This window comes from Podarcis muralis, chromosome 17 (assembly GCF_964188315.1).
Source record: "Podarcis muralis chromosome 17, rPodMur119.hap1.1, whole genome shotgun sequence".
Lineage (NCBI taxonomy): Eukaryota > Metazoa > Chordata > Lepidosauria > Squamata > Lacertidae > Podarcis > Podarcis muralis.
The window spans coordinates 26,940,527-26,962,723 of NC_135671.1; the positions used below are offsets into that span (position 1 = coordinate 26,940,527).

Genomic DNA, 22,197 nt, shown 5'->3' on the forward strand with positions numbered 1-22,197 from the left:
CTAAGAGGAAGGCACGCTTGGCAAATCCACACAGTGATCAACTCCTGCCTGAAAACCTATGTCCCCACTGTAGAAGGAGTTTTGGATCCTGAATTGGCCTCCACAGTCACTTTCAGACTCATTGTTAAAACCATGTTTATGGAAACAATCTTACTCGGCTATGAGGGATCACCAAAGAAGAAGACGATTCTCTACTAAACTTATTGTCCTCTTGGTGCCTGATCTTCCCGGTTAACCATGCCATCTCCGCATATTCCATCATCTTCAATATCCATTCTTCTTTTGATCGAATAATGGGCTTCTTAAGAGAAGTTGCAATAATTACAGGCAATCCCCCATTTTGAGGGGGGTGGTGTTTACGTTCTGAGGCACTGCATGCATCAGTGAAATCACATATATTTGAAACACCATTGAAAAAGCCTGCAAACACCCCATTCTGCCCTGTCCCTCCCCATCCTGCCTCTTTTTGTGACGTTTTCAGGTCACTTCTGCGTTCAGTGAGATGCACAGATGCACACATATTGAACGGGCACACATGGAGGGTTGCCAATATACTGTTCAGATTGTTAGTATGCATGGCTCTCTTTCCTTTTCCTATGTATTATAAAATATATATTTTATGGGGGTTAAGAATACCGATAGTTCTTGTATTGTGCTGCATCAGAACCTATTGCAATACTTCTAAGCGGGATGGACTTGCTCAGGGTGTTCCGTCGTGGCATGGAACTGAAATACATTTTTAATTTCAAAGGTTTGGATTTATTGAACTATGTTAGTTTAATGCTCAACTTCTTAAATTAAGAAAAGTCAGCTTTCCCATGCATGCAACAGCTTAGAAAAGAAACAGATCTTCCGTTAACTCAAGCATTATGTTGGCCGTGCTATAGTTCAGAATGATTGGGCGGAGGGAGAGAAAAAAAGAAAAGCGCTTGGACTTTGTCAGAAACTGGAATGTTTAGGTTGAAATTTTCTTTCTGTTTCTGATCTCCAGATGGCCATCAGTCTTCATCTTGTTCTGTCTTTTATTCCAGTCAGCCTACAGCATTTACAAAATTCTTATCCTGGTCTGGTAACATTTTGCAGTCTCTTTGCACTTACTAAGGTGCCAGGTGGCATAGTCCTATATATAAGGTGTTGTTGTTGCTTTTAAAAAAACTTAAAATCTTTTCAGCCTCCCTCCCATAATCTGGAGAAACCCAATTCAGGAACTTCTGTTGTTGAGTTGTTGTTTTTCCCATTAATGCTATTACATAGCCCTCAAACTGACTTAATTGTTTTAAGAGTCATATATGAGTTTTCATATATTTTGATCCTAATATTGTCCAACCAGCCAAAGTTGCTATAAATGTATATTCTAAAGTTCCCCAGTTCAGAAAGTTGAAACCGAAGAAAGGTTTCCAGTATTTGATATTAGACAGTAAGTAGGCATGATGGTGTAGTTCCAATTTCAGAATTCCAAATCCAGCTTCATTAATTTGTGATTTTTTTTTCTGCAAAGATAATCTTGGGGTTGTTGAACCCCAAATACATTTCCTAGCAATATTCCAATCCTGGCATTGGTCCCCGGAGTGCAAACTTGTTGATCGCTTGGACTGAATGTATAAAGTCAGGGAAATTATATGGGAAGGCAAAACCTGTAGCCTATGAAAGGAAAAAGGATCTACAGGAGACAGAAACTGGAGTACACAGACAGAGCTACTGAAGGCTACAATGATAGGTCATAAAGCAAATATCTCAGTTTGAGACTTTCTTTTGGGGATCCAACAGAGCTATGAATTTTAACTTAACATGCTCATCTTTCAAAAGTGTTAATTTGATTCTCTTTCATGCTGGGAATCTAAGGCAACAAATTCATTTCAGTTTTCTTGCAACATACTTATAGCTTTGACTTTCTCTCCCCCCCCCCCACCTCTACACACAAACACACATGAGGAACAGATTGACCATATGTCAAAATTTACTGTGTTAATTCATCATACCTTTTTTTCATAGTATTGCCTAATGAGTGTTTGTCAGTAACCCTTATGTTAAGTTGCCGCACAATATTCTGAGGTTCTGTATTAGAAAATAGTTTGTAGCAGTCATGCACTAATCTCACTATAATTTGACATGTTGTATGCTGCCTTGTTGTATTTTAATGAAAAGCGTGCTCTGCAAATATTTTACATAAATAAATTGACTATCTTTGAGCAAAGGCGTTTAACCTTCTGAAGACTACCGTCCCTTTTGAGTTCCAAGTTCACTCAGCTTCAGAGAGCTACATGTTATGGAATGTATTTCTTCACATTGCTGCATTTAGGAACATGAAATATATCATGGTGAATGCACATCTTGACAACATTCAGTGGTCGGAATTGTGCATTGTGTCTGATTTATATGACTGGCAAAATACAGATGGAAATGAGTGACTTGTGGATTAGGGTATTGACATGCAGTAATGTGGCTTTTGTTTTTGTTTGGCTACAGGAGCTGTGAGGGTCGAAATATCAGATACCGAACATGCAGCAACGTGGTAAGTGATTATGTGCTGGGGCTATTGCAATCCACATATCTGGAAAGATTTGGGGTTTGTGACAAATGGGTTCTCTGGAAACTATCCCCCAAAAGGATAGGTCTCTGGTAGTGGCGTATGACATTCAAGTAAATGAGGTTTATACACAAATATTTACAGTTGAAATGTTGTTGGTATGAAGAGAGGCACATTTTCCCCATAGAGGCGCAATACTCAGGCCTCCTTGCAGATGTCTTTCCCCTCAATGCAGAAGGAGGGAGAGAATGAAGGGCACCTTTTTCATGCTTGCCCTCTTGCAGACCCTCCAAATGCCCCTGTTTTCCAGATTTAAAGAAGCCATCCTGGTTTCTGTTTTGATCCCAGAATGTCCAGCTTTCCCTTAGGACATCCCTGTATCCATCAGAGAAATGTATGAAGTTTTGAGACCCTCCCGCCAAGCCAAGGAAACAAGTAACTGTACAACCTTTAGAACAGGGGTCAACAACCTTTTTCAGCCATGGGCCGTTCCACCGTCCCTCAGACCATGTGGTGGGACGGACTATGTTTTTGGGGGCGGGGCGGGAATGAACGAATTCCTATGCCCCACAAATAACCCAGAGATGCATTTTAAATAAAAGCACACATTCTACTCATGTCAAAACACCAGGCAGGCCCCACAAATAATGCAGAGATGCATTTTAAATAAAAGCACACATTCTACTCATGTCAAAACACGCTGATTCCCGGACCATCCGTGGGCCGGATTGAGAAGGTGATTGGGACGCATCTGGCCCTCGGGCCTTAGTTTGTCTACCCCTGCTTTAGACGACACCTGAAAGCAGCCCTGTATAGGGAAGTTTTTTAATGTTTAATGTTTTATTTTGTTTTTATACATGTTGGAAGCCGCTCAGAGTAGCTGGGACAACCCAGTCAGATGGGTAGAGTATAAATAATAAAATGATGATGATGAGTGGTGTCCAAACTTTTTTCAAAGAGGGCCAGATTTGATGAAGTGAAGGGCTGTGAGGGCTGACCAAAGGGCCAACCGAAGTTGTTATCCTTTTTTTAGGATTCAAGTTGTTGAGGTTTTTTTTTAGGATTTTACCCCAGGAAATAAACTGCCACAGGGGCTGAATTAAAATGACCAGTGGGCTGGATTAGACCCATGGAACAGCCTTTGGACATGTCCCTGTTTTCATCAGAGAAAAGCTGAAGCTCTTGCTGAAGGGATGGGGAACCTGTGGTGTTCTGGATATTGTTGGACTCTAAATATCATCCACCCCAGTCGTCAAACAACATCTGCAGGGCCGCAAGTGTTAAACCCCTGTGTTAAATAGTCAGAAAACCTTTTAACTGTATCTCTTTCCTTCACTAGAACAACTGCTCCCCATACACTCATGTTTATTCAGTCAGTCATTGAACATGATGGCTAATGGCTCCAATGTTGTGTGTGGTTTGGCTGCATAAATCTCATTGATTTCATGGGCGTTTAAACCACCTTACTGTTCACGGGATTACACTGGGGTCCTCTCCGGGTCGTTGCAATCTCCCTTTAGTCTAGACAGGAGCTGTCCTCATTGACAACAACTGGAGGTAATAGCCAGTCAATAAAGCTGCCCTCTGCTTTGTGGGTTGTCTTCCAGCTGTGAGGCACTTTGGGTACACCAGGAGACTGAAGAGAGCAACAGGCTTAATAATTTGTGTCAAGTCGGGAGACATACGGTGGCTCCACTGAATATAGCATGGGAGAAATGAAAGAGACACTGTCCAAGCTGATAGCTTTCAAAAGACTCTCGCGGGTTTTGATTTGTTTTGCACAATACTGGCCAGCTTGCTCCTTGCCTTGTTCTGCTCCTGCCAGCCCCAAAGGAAGCGGAATGTAACGAGATGCTGCTCTGCATTAGTTTGTTGTTGCTGGATCACCCTGCTGGGAAGCTGGGATTACACCTAAGTTCGGAGCCCTTGTTTATAGGAACAGCTGAACTTTTCCAACACAAAGAATAATCTTTCCTTAATAGAAAAAATAAAAATGTTGTTCTTAGGATAGGTTCGATCTTTTGGCTAATGCACTTGAAATGTGTCTCTTCAAAATAAAAGTTCACATATCTCTGTCCAAAAGCAAGAGTAGAGAATTGAGTGTGTAGAATCAGAGTTATAGAGCAGCCGCTCTCTGCTTCATGGCAAGAAGGTTGGTGTTTCTTGCTGTTCTTTTGCTCAGAAATCTAAGGAAACAGGGGGACTATAATGTAATATTGGGTGCAACTGTGTGGCCTGAGGCTCCAGTGGGCACCTCTACACATGAACGATGTTTTAAAAGGCCGCTAGTAGTACATTTCCAAGCACAATTCAAAGTGTTGGTGCTGACCTAAACGGCCTCAGTCCAGTATATCTGAAGGAGCATCTCCACTCCCATTGTTCTACCCAGACACTGAGGTCCAGCTCTGAGGGCCTTCTGGCGGTTACCTCATTGCGAGAAGTGAGGTTACAGGGAACCAGACAGAGGGCCTTATAGGTAGTGGCACCCGCCCTGTGGAACGCCCTCCCACCAGATGTCAAAGAGAAAAACAACTACCAGACTTTTAGAAGACATCTGAAGGCAACCCTGTTTAGGGAAGCTTTTAATGTTTAATAGGTTATTATATTTTAATATTCTGTTGAAAGCCGCCCAGAGTGGCTGGGGAAACCCAGCCAGATGGGCGGGGTATAAATAATAAATTATTATTATTATATTATATAATGTCATTGGAACTAACAATTGCCTGGTTCAGAATCCAAATAAGTATTTGAGGAGAGTCTCGTTTTAAGTCTTTTTTTCTTTTAGGGAAGCCATTGGTGCTAGTGGTGGTTAGAAGTAGGGGTTTCATGCGGTGGAGCTGAAAATGTGGCGTGCCCTCACTACAAAAGCCCACTTTCTAACATCTTTGTCCAGGAAACTTGGGAGAGCTTTTATAATCCAATTTACCATTGAGTCGTTTTAATGAACGGTGTGGGTTCATTACTGGTTAGCCTGTCTTCCAATTTTTATTTAATCTGTGTTTCAAGGGAGAGGGATGTATGGTTTTATTTAATTTTTTTATCGCCCACTTCCTCGGCTGCTTTTATGTGGGAAAGTGATTTATAGATATGCATCTACATGAAATTCAACACGAGCTCACTCATTGCACAAATCCAAACAGCAAAACAATTTACAAAGAGTAGGAAAGATTGTCTACGCCCCCCTTTAAAAAACAAAACCAAAAACCTCTTTCCAGAAGTTGCCTTCTCAGAATGCATGCTGCAGAGATAGTCTAGCAACTCCTCATTCAGTGTCCAAGGGAGAGATAAATCACCTGTAGGGAAATGGTTTTGTCTTCATGATGAAAGGGATGCCTGCTCCTGGTAAAATATACCTGCATATACATTGCATATATCAAATCAGCAGGAGGGGGAACTGACAAATTAACAGTGAAAATGGGGAGAACTAAGGAAAGATATCCAGCTCTAGTATGCACTGAGGGAGTTTCCAAACAATCATATTTTTGGTGTGATAAGTACACATTTGTTTCTCATTTACTGCATATGGCACACGTATTTTTCTCTCAAGGTTCATCTCATTGCCCCGGCAATCCTATTTTGTGTACCTGGGGAGATGCAACGCTTTCTCTCATAGGGAACATTCAGTGCAGTTACAGTTGCAGAACCATAATAATAACCAAGAAAGCAATCTGAAGAAGTCCAGATAAATCTGACAAGAAACTTTCCCCAGATGCCTCTTGCATTAACTCCACCTCTGTTTTCCCATTACGGTTGGCTTAATCCGGCATCCTTGCTTCCCAGAGTTTTTGATCCTTTCATTGTTCTGGAGTACACACCGCGAATTAGTTTGTTTTAAAGGTGTGTGTGAGAATAGCAGTAACTGCAGCAAGTCTTGTTTCCTCCTTTATCTGTTGTGGGGATGAACATGGATAAATTCATGTGTTGACTACAAGCGTGGAGTAAGGGTTCTGAGCTCTTTTTCTGGCTGTCCTCCTATCACAGCAATTTTATTTTTAGGTGAAGAAAAGCTCCAGCTGCTAAATTCATGTGTGCCAGGCTGCTCTTAGAGGCATGTGAGCAAAGGCCAGTGAAAAAGTTGGCATCCTTCTGGAACTTTTACCTGGACTAGATGGTTGTTTGGTATGATTCTGCCAGCCCAATTCTTATTCTTTAAATGGCTTTAGGGTCCAGCCAGGAAATTTTTATTTTGGAGGCAAGAAAGATCTATTTGTGTTCTGAACTGTGGTAGAAACTTGAGGGGGAGAAAAACCCAGCTAAACATGTCTGAAACCATTCTGGAACTTTGAAGGAAAAATACCCTTTGTTGTTTCTTGGAAAAACGACCCTGAATGCAGTAAAAGAAAAAGACACATTTTTATAACTTGCTATGTTATTATATACCCTTTGGTATGAAAAGTAAACAAAATCTTAAAAAGTGACTCACACATTTCTTGGCTGCATGGAACTTCTAAAGCTGATTTCTCTGCCATATTGTAAACCTATAAAAGATGGATTTTTAAAGCTGTTCTTTCAGCCCTTTTCTTTCCTGGAGATTCACCTTCAGCTGCCAAAGGTTCTTCTATTTTTAGTGACAAGATGTCACTAATTCTCTCCTCCTGAAAATAACCTTTTATTATTTCTTCATCTACAAACAGAACCGCTCAACCATCACATGACCTGAATTTCCATGCTTCTAAATACTCAGATTATACCTTTTTCTAAGTTCATAGAGTCAGAAGCCATCTGGTACAACTCCCTTCTCAGGCGCTGAATCTTCCATGCTGCAGACTTAATTTTGTAAGACAAACCAGATGGCCTAAGCAAGGGAACCATATTATGTCTTAGACCAAAAGTCACCTTTACTTTCCACCTGCCCCCACATTACGGATCCTTCTCAAAATAGATAGCCCAATGCAGTCATGACTAGGAACCGCCAATCTGCTTTATGAAGCACCACACTCCTCCTGCCCCTTCCCACATTCCATGGCAGTTAAACAAATCGTGAAAGAATGATTTAATGCAAGACGGAAGCTGAAGCTGGATCAGGAATATGTCCTCCTCTGCAAATTAGCGAGTATATTGCCCCTCTACAGAATCTTTTGTTTGGAAGGAGCTTATGGGAGAAGAGCACTGGAAATCCTTGGCTTAGAGTTCCTTTGATCACCTTGAAAGGAGCGGTTGCTTCATCTGGGCGCCCCCCTCAAATATCTTTGCTCGCCTCCTAGCGGTGCAGCAATAAAACTGCTAGCACATTTGCAAAGCTAAGCAGGGTCCAGTATGGTTTCAAATTGGATGGGAGGCCCCATGCGTCGAGATTCCTGCATTGCAGGGGGTTGGATGACCCTCACTTCTGTGATTCTGTGAGACGGTTTGCAAGGGATTGTGGAGAAAAACAGAACAGATAATTCTCACAATATTGTTGCCACCACACAACTAATCTCAATACTTGCAGTATTGTAAGTATATTTGATGTTTATTAAGCTTATAGGACTAACCGTAAAAATTGGTGGGAATTAATAAAACGATATATCAATTACATTTAATCCCCTATGAGTGGCTTAGGGCCCTCGTATTTATGGGACTGCCTCTCCTGGTATGCCCAGCAGAGGACCTTAAGGTCCATAAATAATCATAGTTTAGAGGTCCTGGACCCTAAGGAAGTTAGATTATCCTCCACCAGGACCAGGGCCTTCTCAGTGATGGCTCCAACCTGGTGGAATGCTCTGTCCCATGAGACTAGGGCTCTGCAGGATTTAACTTCCTTCCACAGGGTCTGTAAGACAGAGCTATTCCACCTGGCTTTCAATTTGAACTTAGCCTGATCTTTTATTCCCCTTCCTTCCCTCCCTCTCCCCTTTTTATGAAGATTACCTGCTCTGGGGTCCCACAGCTAATTCTCCCCTGGCCTCCTCACTGACCCAAATAGGACTAATTTAGCCAGCTAGGCCTGGTGATCATCTAATGTTTATTGGATGGATTTCCCCCCTAAATTGGTTTTTTAATTCTGAATTTATTGTTATTCACATTTTATACTGTATTTTATGCTGTTTTTTGTTGCATCAATTAAGTGTTTTAAATTTGTTGTTAGCCACCCTGAACCAGGAAGGGCGGGGTATAAATAAAAATTATTATTATTATTATTATTATTATTATTATTATTATTATTATTACAGACCCGCATGTGTGGGTCAGTTAGCAAACTGCCAGCGCCTGTTTTCAAAACAGTGGGGCTAGCACACAGAGAGCCCAAGGAGCAGAGCATTCAGCCCCATCATTAGGCACATGAATGAAGCATAAGAATAGGCTATTAAACCTTTTATTAATTTTGTTCAGCTGCAAGAAGCAACTGACACCCGCTTCTATCCTCATGCAATCAAACGGACCACACTCTGAAGTGAGTTTAAAAATGATTTAGTTGCTTAATTGAGGTCACAGTCATGCATTTTCCTTTAAGCAACAGCTTAAAGATAATGCAGGTAAAATACTTGGTTGAAATACAACAGAGCAGCCTCAGACACATGTCTGAGACAGGGAGCCCAGTTGAGGACCTCCTTGCTTACAGTATGTACTTCCCTACTGTCAGGAGAAGATGGGACATGATCTCATTGAGCCAACTCTAGCAGTTAGAACTCTGTGGTCCTTAACTCCTTCATATACTAACTAGCATTGTGAGCTATGACTGCAAATCTCCCACCAAAATACCATAGACTTCACTCAGAAATCTCCTTTCCTAATCCTATTGGGGATAGTATATAGTTAATCTCTCTTGGAACCTGAAATATACAATATGTATATTTTATAAATTGTTTTAGAGGCTTCTCAACTGCTTCTCTATTATAAAAACCTTGATAAGATCTTTGTATCTAACCTACTAAGTAAACTTTTAATAGCTCGATACTTTCATGTCCCGTGTAATCTGATCTACTTCCATCAAGCACATCTGGGATTCATCTTATCTTTTTCTCTAGCTCATTGATTAATAGAAATTGTTTGAAATGGGATTGGAATATGACAGACCTGTGTTGCCGTTATGAAGCACAGTGAGGGCAAATAAAAGGTCATGGCAAAAATGGTTGTTGTGTATGTGTGGACAAGAGACATTTAGGCAATCTGGGTTTTATGTCTCGAATACGAAGACTTAACATTTTGTGTTTGCATTCAAAGGAAAGGGGTCTGTTCACCTAGGGAACGGCTGGCCACCTTTAAAGTAAAAATTGTTTTTGTAGGAAATATATGCCCAAGAGGATGAGTAATAGTTGATAGTTATTGGCATTAAACAAACGCTCAAGAGAAAGAAAAGACCTGTAGGTTACGAATTCCTCAAATCCACTCAAAAAATTTAATGCTGTAAAAGATATTTCAGTGCTGAGCCAGAGGGTCTCTCATCAAAGAATCAGAAAGACAATGGCCGCATCCACCCCATGTATTTAAAGTACTATTCCACCACTTTAACAGTCATGGCTTTCCCACAAAATCCTGGCAGGTGTGGTCTGTGAAGGGTGCTGAGAGTTGCTGGGATCCCTCACAGAGCAATACGTAATTAAAACAAAAAAAATTCCTTCCAGTAGCACCTTAAAGACCAACTAAGTTAGTTCTTGGTATGAGCTTTCGTGTGCATGCACACTTCTTCAGATACACTGAAACAGAAGTTGCCATATCCTTCTATATAGTGAGAAGGTGGGGAGGGGTATTACTCAGAAGGGTGGTGGGAATGGGTGATTGGCAGATAGCTGTAATTAGCAATAATTGTCATCACCCTTAACAAACTAGAGTTCCTGAGATGTCAGGTGGGCTCAGGTGCAGCGGTTTGGATGCCTTTGCTCTTTACTGAGGATGCAGCTCCTGCTGCATGTTTCCCACCTCTCTCAGGTACAGGAAGTAGGTCCTCTGTTGTGTCTGTACAGGACAGGTAAGGAGGCTCTGGCCAATGAAGCTGGGATAAACCCTGGTTCTAAACCCTGCACCTTCTGTATCATTTATCTGTGTGTATCGAGCCGTTTATTTAAGAAAAGGGGGGAAACTAAAAGAAACCAGAGCCTATGATTGTGGTTGAGAGAAAAATTGCCCACTGGAAACTAAAATTACAAGAGTGAGGCACTGAGACTTTGGGCCCCAAACCCACAAGCTATCCACTTACACGAAAGTGTAATAATTTATGTAGAATGAAATCACTTTTTTTTTCCAGCCCCTTGGAATGAATGTGCAACAGAATCCTGCAGCAGTAATTACAATTGGTAACGTGCATTTTAGTAATGTTTTATGTGCGCTCAACAATTTTATAATTATCTTGTCATTTCTGACAATAAGGTTTGAGAGGCTGTGATTGCAATTCCGGGAAGGGTATGTGTGTATTTTTTTTATTAAAAAAAACAACACACCAAGAGGCTAACACTGAAAGGTGTTTAGTTGCCCAAATACCACCCTGAGTCCACAAGGCCGATAATGTTTGAATCCTGGTATTCCAGCTTTAGTTTCAATAGTTTCTCTACAGGTCAAGCCTCCGCTTCTCTTTTGATGACAGTAAAAGGCATGCAGTGGTACCTCAGGTTAAGTACCGTACTTAATTCGTTCCGGAGTTCCGTTCTTAACCTGAAACTGTTCTTAACCTGAAGCTCCACTTTAGCTAATGGGGCCTCCCGCTGCCGCTGCACCACCGGAGCATGATTTCTGTTCTCATCCTGAAGCAAAGTTCTTAACCTGAAGCACTATTTCTGGGTTAGCAGAGTCTGTAACCTGAAGCGTATGTAACCTGAGGTACCACTGTATTGCCTCTTGCAGAGTCATATCTGAATGAAAGCTACCTAAGGCCAATAAGTCAAACTTCTGTATTAAGATGGTTTCGGTTTCAGCCACTTTTTTGGGTCACCGATTAATTTACTCCCCTTTGAAACTCTTCCTCTCCAAGCAAACCATTTCAGAGGTTTGCTTGTTTTGGTAATTAGAATTCCAGTGCCTTTGAAGCATGAGACTCTTTACAGGAACAACCTTTGTACAATAAAATAAAAATCCCAAATTCTTGCTTTCTGGTCATGGATATCCTGTTGAATTCTGCAGAATCACCTGAATCCATAGGTGCTTCTGCATGGGTGCTTATTGTGCTCCTTATGCATACGTAAAGGTAAAGGGACCCCTGACCATTAGGTCCAGTCGTGGCTGACTCTGGGATGCCGGGGCTCATCTCACTTTATTGGCCGAGGGAGCCGGCGTACAGCTTCCGGGTCATGTGGCCAGCATAACTAAGCCGCTTCTGGCGAACCAGAGCAGCGCACGGAAACGCCGTTTACCTTCCCGCCGGAGCGGTACCTATTTATCTACTTGCACTTTGACGTGCTTTCGAACTGCTAGGTTGGCAGGAGCAGGGACCGAGGAACGGGAGCTCACCCCATCACGGGGATTTGTACCGCCAATCTTCTGATTGGCAAGTCCTAGGCTCTGTGGTTTAACCCACAGTGCCACCCGCGTCCCTATGCATACATACAGCACACTTGTTTTTGCAATATTTATATGACATTGTTGGCTTAAGAATGCCAGCCCATATCCCACGCCATCCCTCTAATCCAGATCTACCTTTTCTGGGGAAGCCCCCAAAGATCCACAGAACCATTTGTGATTTCTCAATGGCCTTTTGCAGATGGGCAAGCCACTCTTTCAAACGCATTTTGCCTGCAGAGCTTCTAAATAATCTGAGTGTCTCTCAACAGTGCTGCATGCCTCATAAAGTAGGGAAGTCACAGAAGGTATTTTGCTGGGCCTGAAGATTTTGACTCTAGCTGGGATTTAGCATTGTATGTTTGTGCTGGCCCTTCACCCTAGAGGTTGAGGTTGAAATCCACTCATTCCTGCCTTAGGGCCCGTGGCATAAGTATGCATGTAGGCTTTTTTGAGTGCTCATATTTATTCTCCGAAGAGCTTCAGGTTTCACAGGAAACTTCTTTAAACACATACTTGGCTATTTAAATCCGTGTTATTATTTTAATCGTGGAAATCAAAGGCAACGTAGCATTTAACTTTTGGTCCTGATCACCTGCAGTGTCCGAGGAACGTGCTAGGTTAACCGTTCGTTTTTTATTCCTTTGGTTTGAGAAAACAAACGGCTCAAACAATCCTATTGGCTTGCGGGTGAACCAAGATTGAGAACTCTGTGTATATATATATATATATCTGTAGGGTTTATTGGACCTTTTATCTCTGTAAAAATAAATCGGCCCAAGCTGGAACATTATGTAGGATGAGCCAAGACAGAACCAAACAAGAGATCTAGCTTGGCTCTGTGAATGCTGGAATAAGCCAAGCTTATTAAACCAGGCTACGTGCCCTTGTGGAACAAAGGAGTGCGAAGGGAACTAGGAGGGAGGTACACTTGTTTTAATAGTTTCTCAGGCTGTTTACATGGAGCGCCCTTTCAGACCAGACCCAGCTGATCTGGGCCAAAGCTCACTGAATGCTCACACAGGGCTTTCGCAGTGTGTTGACTGCTTGTTTCTAAGGGTCAGAGGCTGAACCAGGTTCATTCTAGTTCGGCCAAGAAGAAACAGAATCACCTCTGAGACGTGCTGCTTAGGACACTATGGAAGGACACAACATATAGAGCAGCCTCCCTGCACTGCTGTTCATAGTCCAAAAAAGGAAGTTTTGTATTTCTATTTTGCCACATCTTTCTCGCCTTGTTATGTGCAGAAGTTCTGCTTTCAGTGGTAAAGGAAAGAGGGGACAGGAAGCACTAGAACTTTGCTTTTTCTTTCTGGTGTCGTAGCGACTGCAGGAGGACAGCTTCTTCCATGCAGCCTGGGTGACATCAGAACCATGTGGGAGACATCTATAATGTGGTTTGTTCCCATGTCAGCTTTATTTATTTATTTATTTATTTATTTATTTATTTATTCATTCCCCGCCCATCTGGCTGAGTTTCCCCAGCCACTCTGAGCGGCTTCCAACAGAATATTAAAATACAATAGTCTATTAAACATTAAAAGCTTCCCTAAACAGGGCTGCCTTCAGATGTCTTCTAAAAGTCTGGTAGTTGTTTTTCTCTTTGACATCTGATGGGAGGGCGTTCCACAGGGCGGGCGCCACTACTGAGAAGGCCCTCTGCCTGGTTCCCTGTAGCTTTGCTTCTCGCAGTGAGGGAACCGCCAGAAGGCCCTCGGCGCTGGACCGCAGTGTCCGGGCAGAACAATGGGGGTGGAGACGCTCCTTCAGGTCTACTGGGCTGAGGCCGTTTAGGGCTTTCAAGGTCAGCACCGACACTTTGAATTGTGCTCGGAAACTTACTGGGAGCTAATGTAGGTCTTTCAGGACCGGTGTTATGTGGTCTCAGCAGCTGCTCCCAGTCACCAGTCTAGCTGCCACATTCTGGATTAGTTGCAGTTTCTGGGTCACCTTCAAAGGTAGCCCCACGTAGAGCGCATTGCAGTAGTCCAAGCAGGAGATAACCAGAGCATGCACCACTCTGGCGAGACAGTCTGCGGGCAGGTAGGGTCTCAGCCTGCGTACCAGATGGAGCTGGTAAACAGCTGCCCTGGACACAGAATTGACCTGCGCCTCCGTGGACAGCTGTGAGTCCAAAATAACTCACAGGCTGTGCACCTGCTCCTTCAGGGGCACAGTTACCCCATTCAGGACCAGGGAGTCCCTCACACCTGCCCACTTCCTGTCCCCTAAAAACAATACTTCTGTCTTGTCAGGATTCAACCTCAATCTGTTAGCCGCCATCCATCCTTTTCCTTCAGAAGCAGTGGAGTCTTTCCACATGGTGCACTGCCATTACCCCACATGCTATAGTGACTCTTCAACTGAATCAGACCCCCCGTGACAAAAACGAGATAAAGGAATTGGAGGAAGCAATGTTTGGGATCAGACAAGCTGCTAATACTGGAAGAAACTGTTACATGCTAGGAGATAACTGAAGAGTGGTTTTAATATAACCCATAAGGAAATAGTGAGTTTATTCTAAAAAAAATGTAGCTATTCTGTTAGGCGATGGATACACAAGGATATTATTTACAACTGCAAGTGAAGAAGAAAAGAGTAAGTGGTTTAAACTGATTTATGGCTAAACTGCCAAGAGCAATTTTAAACTATGGAAAATGTGAAAGATTGAATTAATCACCAAAGGAGTGAGCTCTTCTTAAGCTGCCTTCTTAAATTTTCTTACTTTACAGGAAGTCTTAAATATTCTTACTTTACAAAATAAAAAAAATTCTTCCAGTAGCACCTTATGGACCAACTAAGTTTGTTATTGGTATGAGCTTTCGTGTGCATGCACACTTCTTCAGATACACTGAAACAGAAGTCACCATAATTTTTTAATTTTTTTAAAATTTGTTTCGACTACGGCAGACCAACTGGCTACCTACCTATATCTTACTTTACAGTAAGTCTCATTGGACCCAGTGTGACTTCCTTCTTAGCAGATATGCATAGGGTCAGGCTTTAAGAGTTCTTTTGAAGGTTTTGAGAGTGTTTGCCATCAAATTTTGTGTTGGGTGACAAAATAGGATACATCCACAATCTCTCTAGAAACAGCCTCTACGATAATGGGTGTGTTTGACTAAATGCAATGGTCATTGAAGTAGCTCTGGGAGAAGGGGGGATTCAAAGCTACTGAAAGTTGGATAAACCTTTTATCTTGAATGCTACAGAAAATGATTGCCTCTGCTAAGATATCTAGCCAAATATATGATTGGTCTTTAGTAACATTAACAGCTAAACTGGGTTTTTTTTTATTGCTTAGCACAAATTAGAGATACTATGCTTGCACCCAAAACTTGTCTGAAACCTCCCCTGAGAGGTCAACAAGGGGTATTTAATAAATACATAAATAACTCATGATAAGCGGGGGGGGGGGGGGAATCTGAAGAGTTGCTGATTCTGTGGATTGTAAAATCTCTGCTTGCATTAGCCAGGTTGAAGTAATACAAATATACAGAGCATTTTTCTGGCTCACGTTGCTTCACTGACTGATTTAGGTCGTTTTGGAAAGAAACGCTAGCAAAGAATGCTTAAATAAACAAACACTTGAATCAAGCAATTTTCTTGATTCCTCCCCACCCCCCCTTCTCCCTTTTCAAAGGAGAAAGAACAGTTGGCTAGGTCTGCATATGTGCATAAAGTCAGAAGAAATGTTGAACAACAGGCAGTTTTTTGTGAGAGGAGAAAATATATTTCATACACTAAAACACATGGCGCTTTGTCCTCTTCAACTTGCCCCTCAATAACACATAGTTGAAGAATCTCTAGTAATAATGTCATGAGCTACTTCAATTGATGTGTTTGCTTCTGGATGGAGAGACACAATCTTTTCTACTTCTTCAGGACAGTCCCAAAGAGGGATTCATACCCAATGGTTGCCTCTGCAAAACAGATTTTGCAAATTTTCGCGTTAAACCAAGAAAACTAGTCTAACCGATGTCACTAGTGCAATGAAAGGAGTGTGTGTGTCTTTGTGCAGTGCCCACTTTCGACTCCCTTAAAACTGCCGTCTGATTTCTGCCTATGACCACGTTATATATAGACTCGGTTGAGTTCCCCGTGTTGAGAATACAAAACCACTTCCAAACTTGAGAGGAGGTGGAGTTGCGGGCTTCACGCCCTCTCTACGTGCGCAGGGGCTGCCTCTCGGCCTCCGTGCAATTGAGGGGATCCCTGGCCTGGTCATCCCCTGGCCAGCCAATCGGCAGGCCTGGGGGGGCGTGGTTTGCGCGGCCAGGTATCTCCCTCTTTTGCCGCCTCAGCTCATCGGGTTTCCCACCCTCCCGCCCTTTAGGTTTTCCTTTTGACCTTGCTATGGACCTCGGTTGGTCGCCATTAAGGGGCCTGGTAGGAATTTTTTCCACTTGGCAAATTGGCACCAGCCACTTGGTTTTTCACCTACCTCGTAGCAAATCATCACAACTTCCTCGGCATTGGTGGTTAGGCATTGGTAGGGGTATTGTCATGTAGATGAAGGGGGGAGGAAGCGCCATCACCTCCCTGGAATATCGAAGGGTAGTCCGGTAAAGGATTCCCTGGGGCATGCCCCTGTCCGAAGCCTATGGAGGTGAGGGCCTAAGGCACGCCCCCGAGCAGTGACCCCGGGGGAGTTCCTAGTTGATGTGCATCAGCAGGACTCCCCCTACTGGTGGTTAACGCTTCCTGGTCTTCAAGCAATCGGGCTGAAGCCGGATAGTCAGTTAGGACCAATGCCTAAGCCAATACCGCTCATTCCTGTAACCAATAAAGTTGTGGCCATTTTTGGCTCATTAACCTAAATATTTGTGTCATGTGTCTTTATTTCCACCGGGGGGAGGCGGGAACTCGCCACGCAATTATTAGCCCATTTGCAAGTGACCACCTGCCCTTCTTCTCTTTTTCCTTAGGACTGCCCTCCAGAAGCAGGTGATTTTCGTACCCAGCAATGTTCGGCGCACAACGACGTCAAGTACCAGGGGCAGTTTTACGAATGGCTCCCTGTATCAAATGATCCTGACAACCCATGCTCCTTAAAGTGCCAGGCCAAAGGGACAAGCTTTGTTGTGGAATTGGCTCCTAAAGTGCTGGATGGGACCCGATGCTACACTGAATCGCTAGATATGTGCATTAGCGGCTTGTGCCAAGTAAGGACAATACCTTTTTTTTGCTGATTTTCACACACCCCACACATCCTTTTTCTGTGTCTTTTGTCTTTTTGTGTGTCTCGTGTTTTAATCTCTCCCCTCTCCTCCGTGGTGCTTGCTCCTACAGTCTTCTTTAAAGTGTGTGTTCATTTTCAGAGTCACTTACATATTTGCTTCTGAAATGCATTTTATCAACAGTATGGTCCTCCCCCCCCCCCCCCCAGTTTCTTTTAAGTTTGTGCCAGCTCTTCCTGTTGAAACAGCCTGAAAAGGTAACCCTTTCAAGGCAGTCCTTTTAGGTTTTTCATTCCCATTCCCATTTAATTTTTAATTCCTTTTTATTAGAGATTTTATTGTGTTACAAAACAAACCAGCGGTGGAAAGCTCATATAGCATCTCCATTTTTTGTTCAGAGTCTTTTTCACAGTTTGTTTATGTTTTGTATGAGACACTATCATTCTAGATATCATGCCGCTCATGGGGGAAGATAGGAGAAAGATAGAAAGGTGATGTTCTTTCGTTCTGTTGCATAGTGTTTGTATAGACTATTGGGTCAGCATGATGTGAGCAGGCCTTTTATTCATACCTTTATTAAATGTTTATTGGCATTGCGAGAGGTTAGAGGGTCCGGTGCCTGGCTGGTTGAGTTCAGTTGGTTGCATTGTGGTTCCTTGTTTGTTTGTGTGAGAGAGTGGGGGGCTGTTGAATTCCCATTTCCCAACATGTAGGTAATTTATCAATTTAGAGATACTGCTATTCAAAATACTTAGTTGTGTACCCAACTACAGTGGTACCTTGGTTTTCAAACAGCTTAGTTCTCAAATGTTTTGGCTCCCGAAGTGACTGTTCTGGTTTGCAAACTATTTCTGGAAACCGAAATCTGATGGGGCTTCCGTGGCTTCCGATTGGCTGCAGGAGCTTCCTGCAGGCAATTGGAAGCCACACTTTGGTATCCAAATGTTTTGGAAATTGAAAGGACTTCCGGAATGGATTCCATTCAGCTTCCAAGGTATGACTGTACAGTCTACTGAGAATAGATCCATTGAAATGAATGGAGCTAAGTTAGCCATGTCTATGTCCTACACTTGAGTAGGACCCTGGTAGAGACACATGCCTGACTGGCATGTTCTCTCCCTCCTGGCCGTTCGTTCGGGAGCTTCAAAAGCTTTCTTCAGCCCAAACATCACAGCGACCGATGCCAACAGACATCGACATACAAAGGGATCCGCAGAGTCTTCGCAGCTTGCTAAACAGACCTCAGCTACTCAACATTTTGGCTAATCTACTTTATTTACATATAAACACACACGGAGCGCTGCAACATAGCTCCCTCTCTCTCTAGCATCAGACAGCAAAGAGAAAAAGGACAAAGGACAATAGTCCCACTTCACTGAACACAGTAACACAAACATCCTGTCTCCGTCACTTTCCACTCTGTGGAGTCAAAACATACACCATCATGTGAAAGACAACACTCCCATGACTGCAATCATGGAGCAGGAATTCTAAGTCTATTCACTTCAGCAGGTCAACTCTGAGGACAACTAACATTGGATACAACCTTTTCTTTCCGTAATGAACAATGCACTCATTCCAGCTCCATTCAGTTCAATGGTCATGCCCTTGATATCAGTGTTCTATGTTATGGATTAGACACAACAGGCAAAGTCTGAAAGACTGAAATGTATTCTATGGTCTCAATCAGTCCAATGTGCACATGGAGCTACAAAAAAGCCGGGGCTTCCAATACGGTGGTACCTCGGGTTACAGACCCTTCAGGTTACAGATGCTTCAGGTTACAGACTCTGCTAACCCAGAAATAGTACCTCAGGTCAAGAACTTTGCTTCAGGATGAGAACAGAAATCGTGCGGCGGCAGCAGGAGGCCCCATTAGCTAAAGTGGTACCTCAGGTTAAGAACAGTTTCGGGTTAAGAACGGAGCTCCAGAACGAATTAAGTTCTTAACCTGAGGTACCACTGTATTCTTGTCAGTATTAGCAACAGCTATGTGTTTCTCCAGAATGGAAAGGCCCTGCGATTGTTAGGATTTGTATGTCTGTTAGAGTTTCATAATATTAGAGCGACTGCCTGCCCCTCAGTGGGGAAATCTAACAGAGCCCCCATCTTGCGTGAGCCGAAGATGGGGTGTGGGCTCCGTTAGACATCTCAATTGAGATTTGCAGGTTCATCTATAATAATAATAATAATAATAATAATAATAATAATAATAATAATAATAATAATAAACAATAATTTATTATTTATACCCCGCCCAACAGAACACTAAAATACAATAACCTATTAAACATTAAAAGCTTCCCTAAACAGGGCTGCCTTCAGATGTCTTCTATTAATTTCAAAATGCTGAAAGCTTTTCTGTGCCACCAGGCTTGTGTCACAGTTATCCAGTGATTTGTGGGTTAATTTCGTTAAAGAAGGGAGAATGCAGGCCTGCTGCCACTTTACTGATAAGCCCCGATACTTGATTTTTAAAAATACAACACAAACCTTCCTCTCCTCTTCAACCCCTGTTCAGCTCCATCACCCCCATGAAAAAGGGCAGCCATTTCTAACTCAGCATTGGCTAATGGCAGCATAGCCAATCTGAGTACAAGTTCAACATTAGCAACATCAGTTTCAAAAATGTTATTTGCATGCATAATGCTTGTGAGCTCTCAGAGACATCCAGCTGTCCACTGTTGGGGAAAAAACAATGCTGAACTGGAACCAGCCATTGTCTGACCCAACAAGACAATACGTAAGTTCTTATGTGTTTAAATAATACATGCATTTAACACATTATATGTTTATAATGATGCATAATAAAATTACTTCATCTAAACCTCTGGCTCCTAAAGCTTTGGGGTCAAATATGAATCCAGACTGACTCACTGAATTAAAACAAAAACAAAAAAAAAGGATGCAAGCATTTCTGAACTTTACTGTCGTTCCAAATCCAAGTTTCACAGCTCTCCCCATCCATAATCCCATATAATTCCTGACATTTTATTAGCATTTGAACTGAATTTCCTTTCTGTGTCTTATGGTTGTTTTTCCCCTAGCGCTCTTTCTCTTCAGTGTTGCGTTCTGACCTGGCCCACGTCTTTATTGTTGAGGGAGATGTTTAAGCTAAATGGAATGTGATATAAAGCACATAGTTTCACTTATCTCAGCTCTGTAATTAACTGAAACAGGGACATGTCTCTTTATTTCATCAGAGGACACAATGGTCTTTCTGAGAAGTGAGCTTAGTCGAGTCAGAAGACCTTGCTGTTGGCTGTTTCTCAATTTATTAATAAGCGACTCCAGGGGACAATGTGTTTAATTTTCCCCACCCCCTCGCTAGTTGGCTAAAGTGCTTGAGCTCAGGACAAGATGTGGATTTGGAGCATTCTTGAGTCAACTAACAATCTGTTTGCCAGATCGTATTGGACTAAGGCTGGATTGTGTTTTAAGGTCCAAGTTCAGGACACACCTATGTGAGAAAGCCTTCCAGTGTTAATAGATAACATCCACCATTGAAGCATGTGTTCCTTGTTTTCACACACTTGGAAATAGGGAGAAATGGAGCACAGCACTGACAATTATATTGTTATTTAATATTCTTCTTGTTCTTGTATGTTAAAACCCAAATGCCCCCTGGCTTGTTCATCTCTGTAAGTTTCCATCAGGCATGCAGGACATTGAGGAATTACCAGAGAGAAGATGGATCACACCCAAACTGCAAAATGATTCCCAAATCTGGACTCACTTGCTGCCCAGAACTAGCATAACAAATTGGTTTCAAAAGGAGCCGTTTTTGTCACTGCACAGCTGTGTCAGAACAGGATACCATTGCACTTGATGTAAAGGAAGATCAGAATCCTTTCCAGATCATTTACACAACATCTTATGTTGTGGGCCAGCACAATTCTAATTCTAAGAACACTGTTGTGCCTTGTAGAGGTGAATTGTCCATGAAACACAATACAGTGGTACCTCGGGTTAAGTACTTAATTCATTCCGGAGGTCCATACTTAACCTGAAACTGTTCTTAACCTGAAGCACCACTTTAGCTAATGGGGCCTCCTGCTGCCGCCGTGCTGCCGAAGCACGATTTCTGTTCTCATCCTGAAGCAAAGTTCTTAACCTCAAGCACTATTTCTGGGTTACCAGAGTCTGTAACCTGAAGCGTATGTAACCCGAGATACCACTGTAGAGGTAGAAGACTCTACTTTGCTTGCAGGTCACATGATTGAAATTCAGCCACTCTGGTGGCAAAAGTCAGTTCACTACTATAGAGAACACATCGTCTCAGACTACCACCCATAATTAACTCGGCAGTATGCTTGAAGTGAAATTAATCTATTCAGCCAGGACTACCTCAGTGGATGGTGCCCATAATCTGCATGCAGAAGACCTACACTGAACCCATGTTTCTTGCTCAAGGAAGTGAAGCAGAGCTGGCGAAACTCACATCATGTAGTTTCTTGGATGTGTAGTTCAAGTAAAACATCCAACAAACATGGCAGTGTACTGCTAGACCCTGATTTCCTGTTTGAAGTAGCTCTGAATGGCACCGCCCTTGTGTATCTTGCAGGTTAGCTGGGTAGAGTGAGCGGCACTTTTGATGCATTTAAACCTCTTTGTCTGAAAACGACCTAAGCGCCTGTAATCATTGTTTCTTGTTGAGCACTGTCCAGCATTGCATCATTTACCCTTGGCCTATATTTGCAAAAACCTCCCAGAGCATGTACTTTTTCATGAAGATTAAAAAAAAATGCAATCTGTAAACATCTTGTATATTAAGCATGAGTCCAAGACAACTCTCAAAGCAGACCATATATCTGTCAACAAATATGTTGATATTACCACCAGCAATGACACAATATGTATCGTCTCCAAGGGAGTCGGGGGTCTGTTGTTAAGGATGTGCTTGCTTGGTGCCTAAGTTACTCCAAACCCCAAGAAAGTAAGACATCCTATAAATGCTAGTGTGTTCTCAGAGCTACAGCAAACTAGGACTGCCACATTGCCGGCTCCCTTTTAATAGGGAAAGAGATGTTGAACCTTACCTCACAATTTTGAATTGTTTAGTTTCAAGTTGTGAAACAGATA

General features: G+C 42.6%; 1 protein-coding gene across 5 annotated transcripts in view; it reads left to right on the forward strand.

Moving 5' to 3' along the window:
- ADAMTSL1 (ADAMTS like 1) overlaps positions 1-22,197 on the forward strand; it is a 718,478-nt gene that overhangs the window by 278,196 nt on the left and 418,085 nt on the right. For all 5 annotated transcript variants that reach the window (XR_013391089.1, XM_028711677.2, XM_028711679.2 and 2 more), the window contains 2 exons: positions 2,467-2,512; positions 16,864-17,100. Coding sequence is in view for 4 of the 5 variants with exons in the window: in XM_028711677.2 (XP_028567510.2) it covers positions 2,467-2,512; positions 16,864-17,100 (283 nt within the window). In the remaining variant the exon portion in view is untranslated. The remainder of the gene's footprint in view (positions 1-2,466; positions 2,513-16,863; positions 17,101-22,197) is intronic.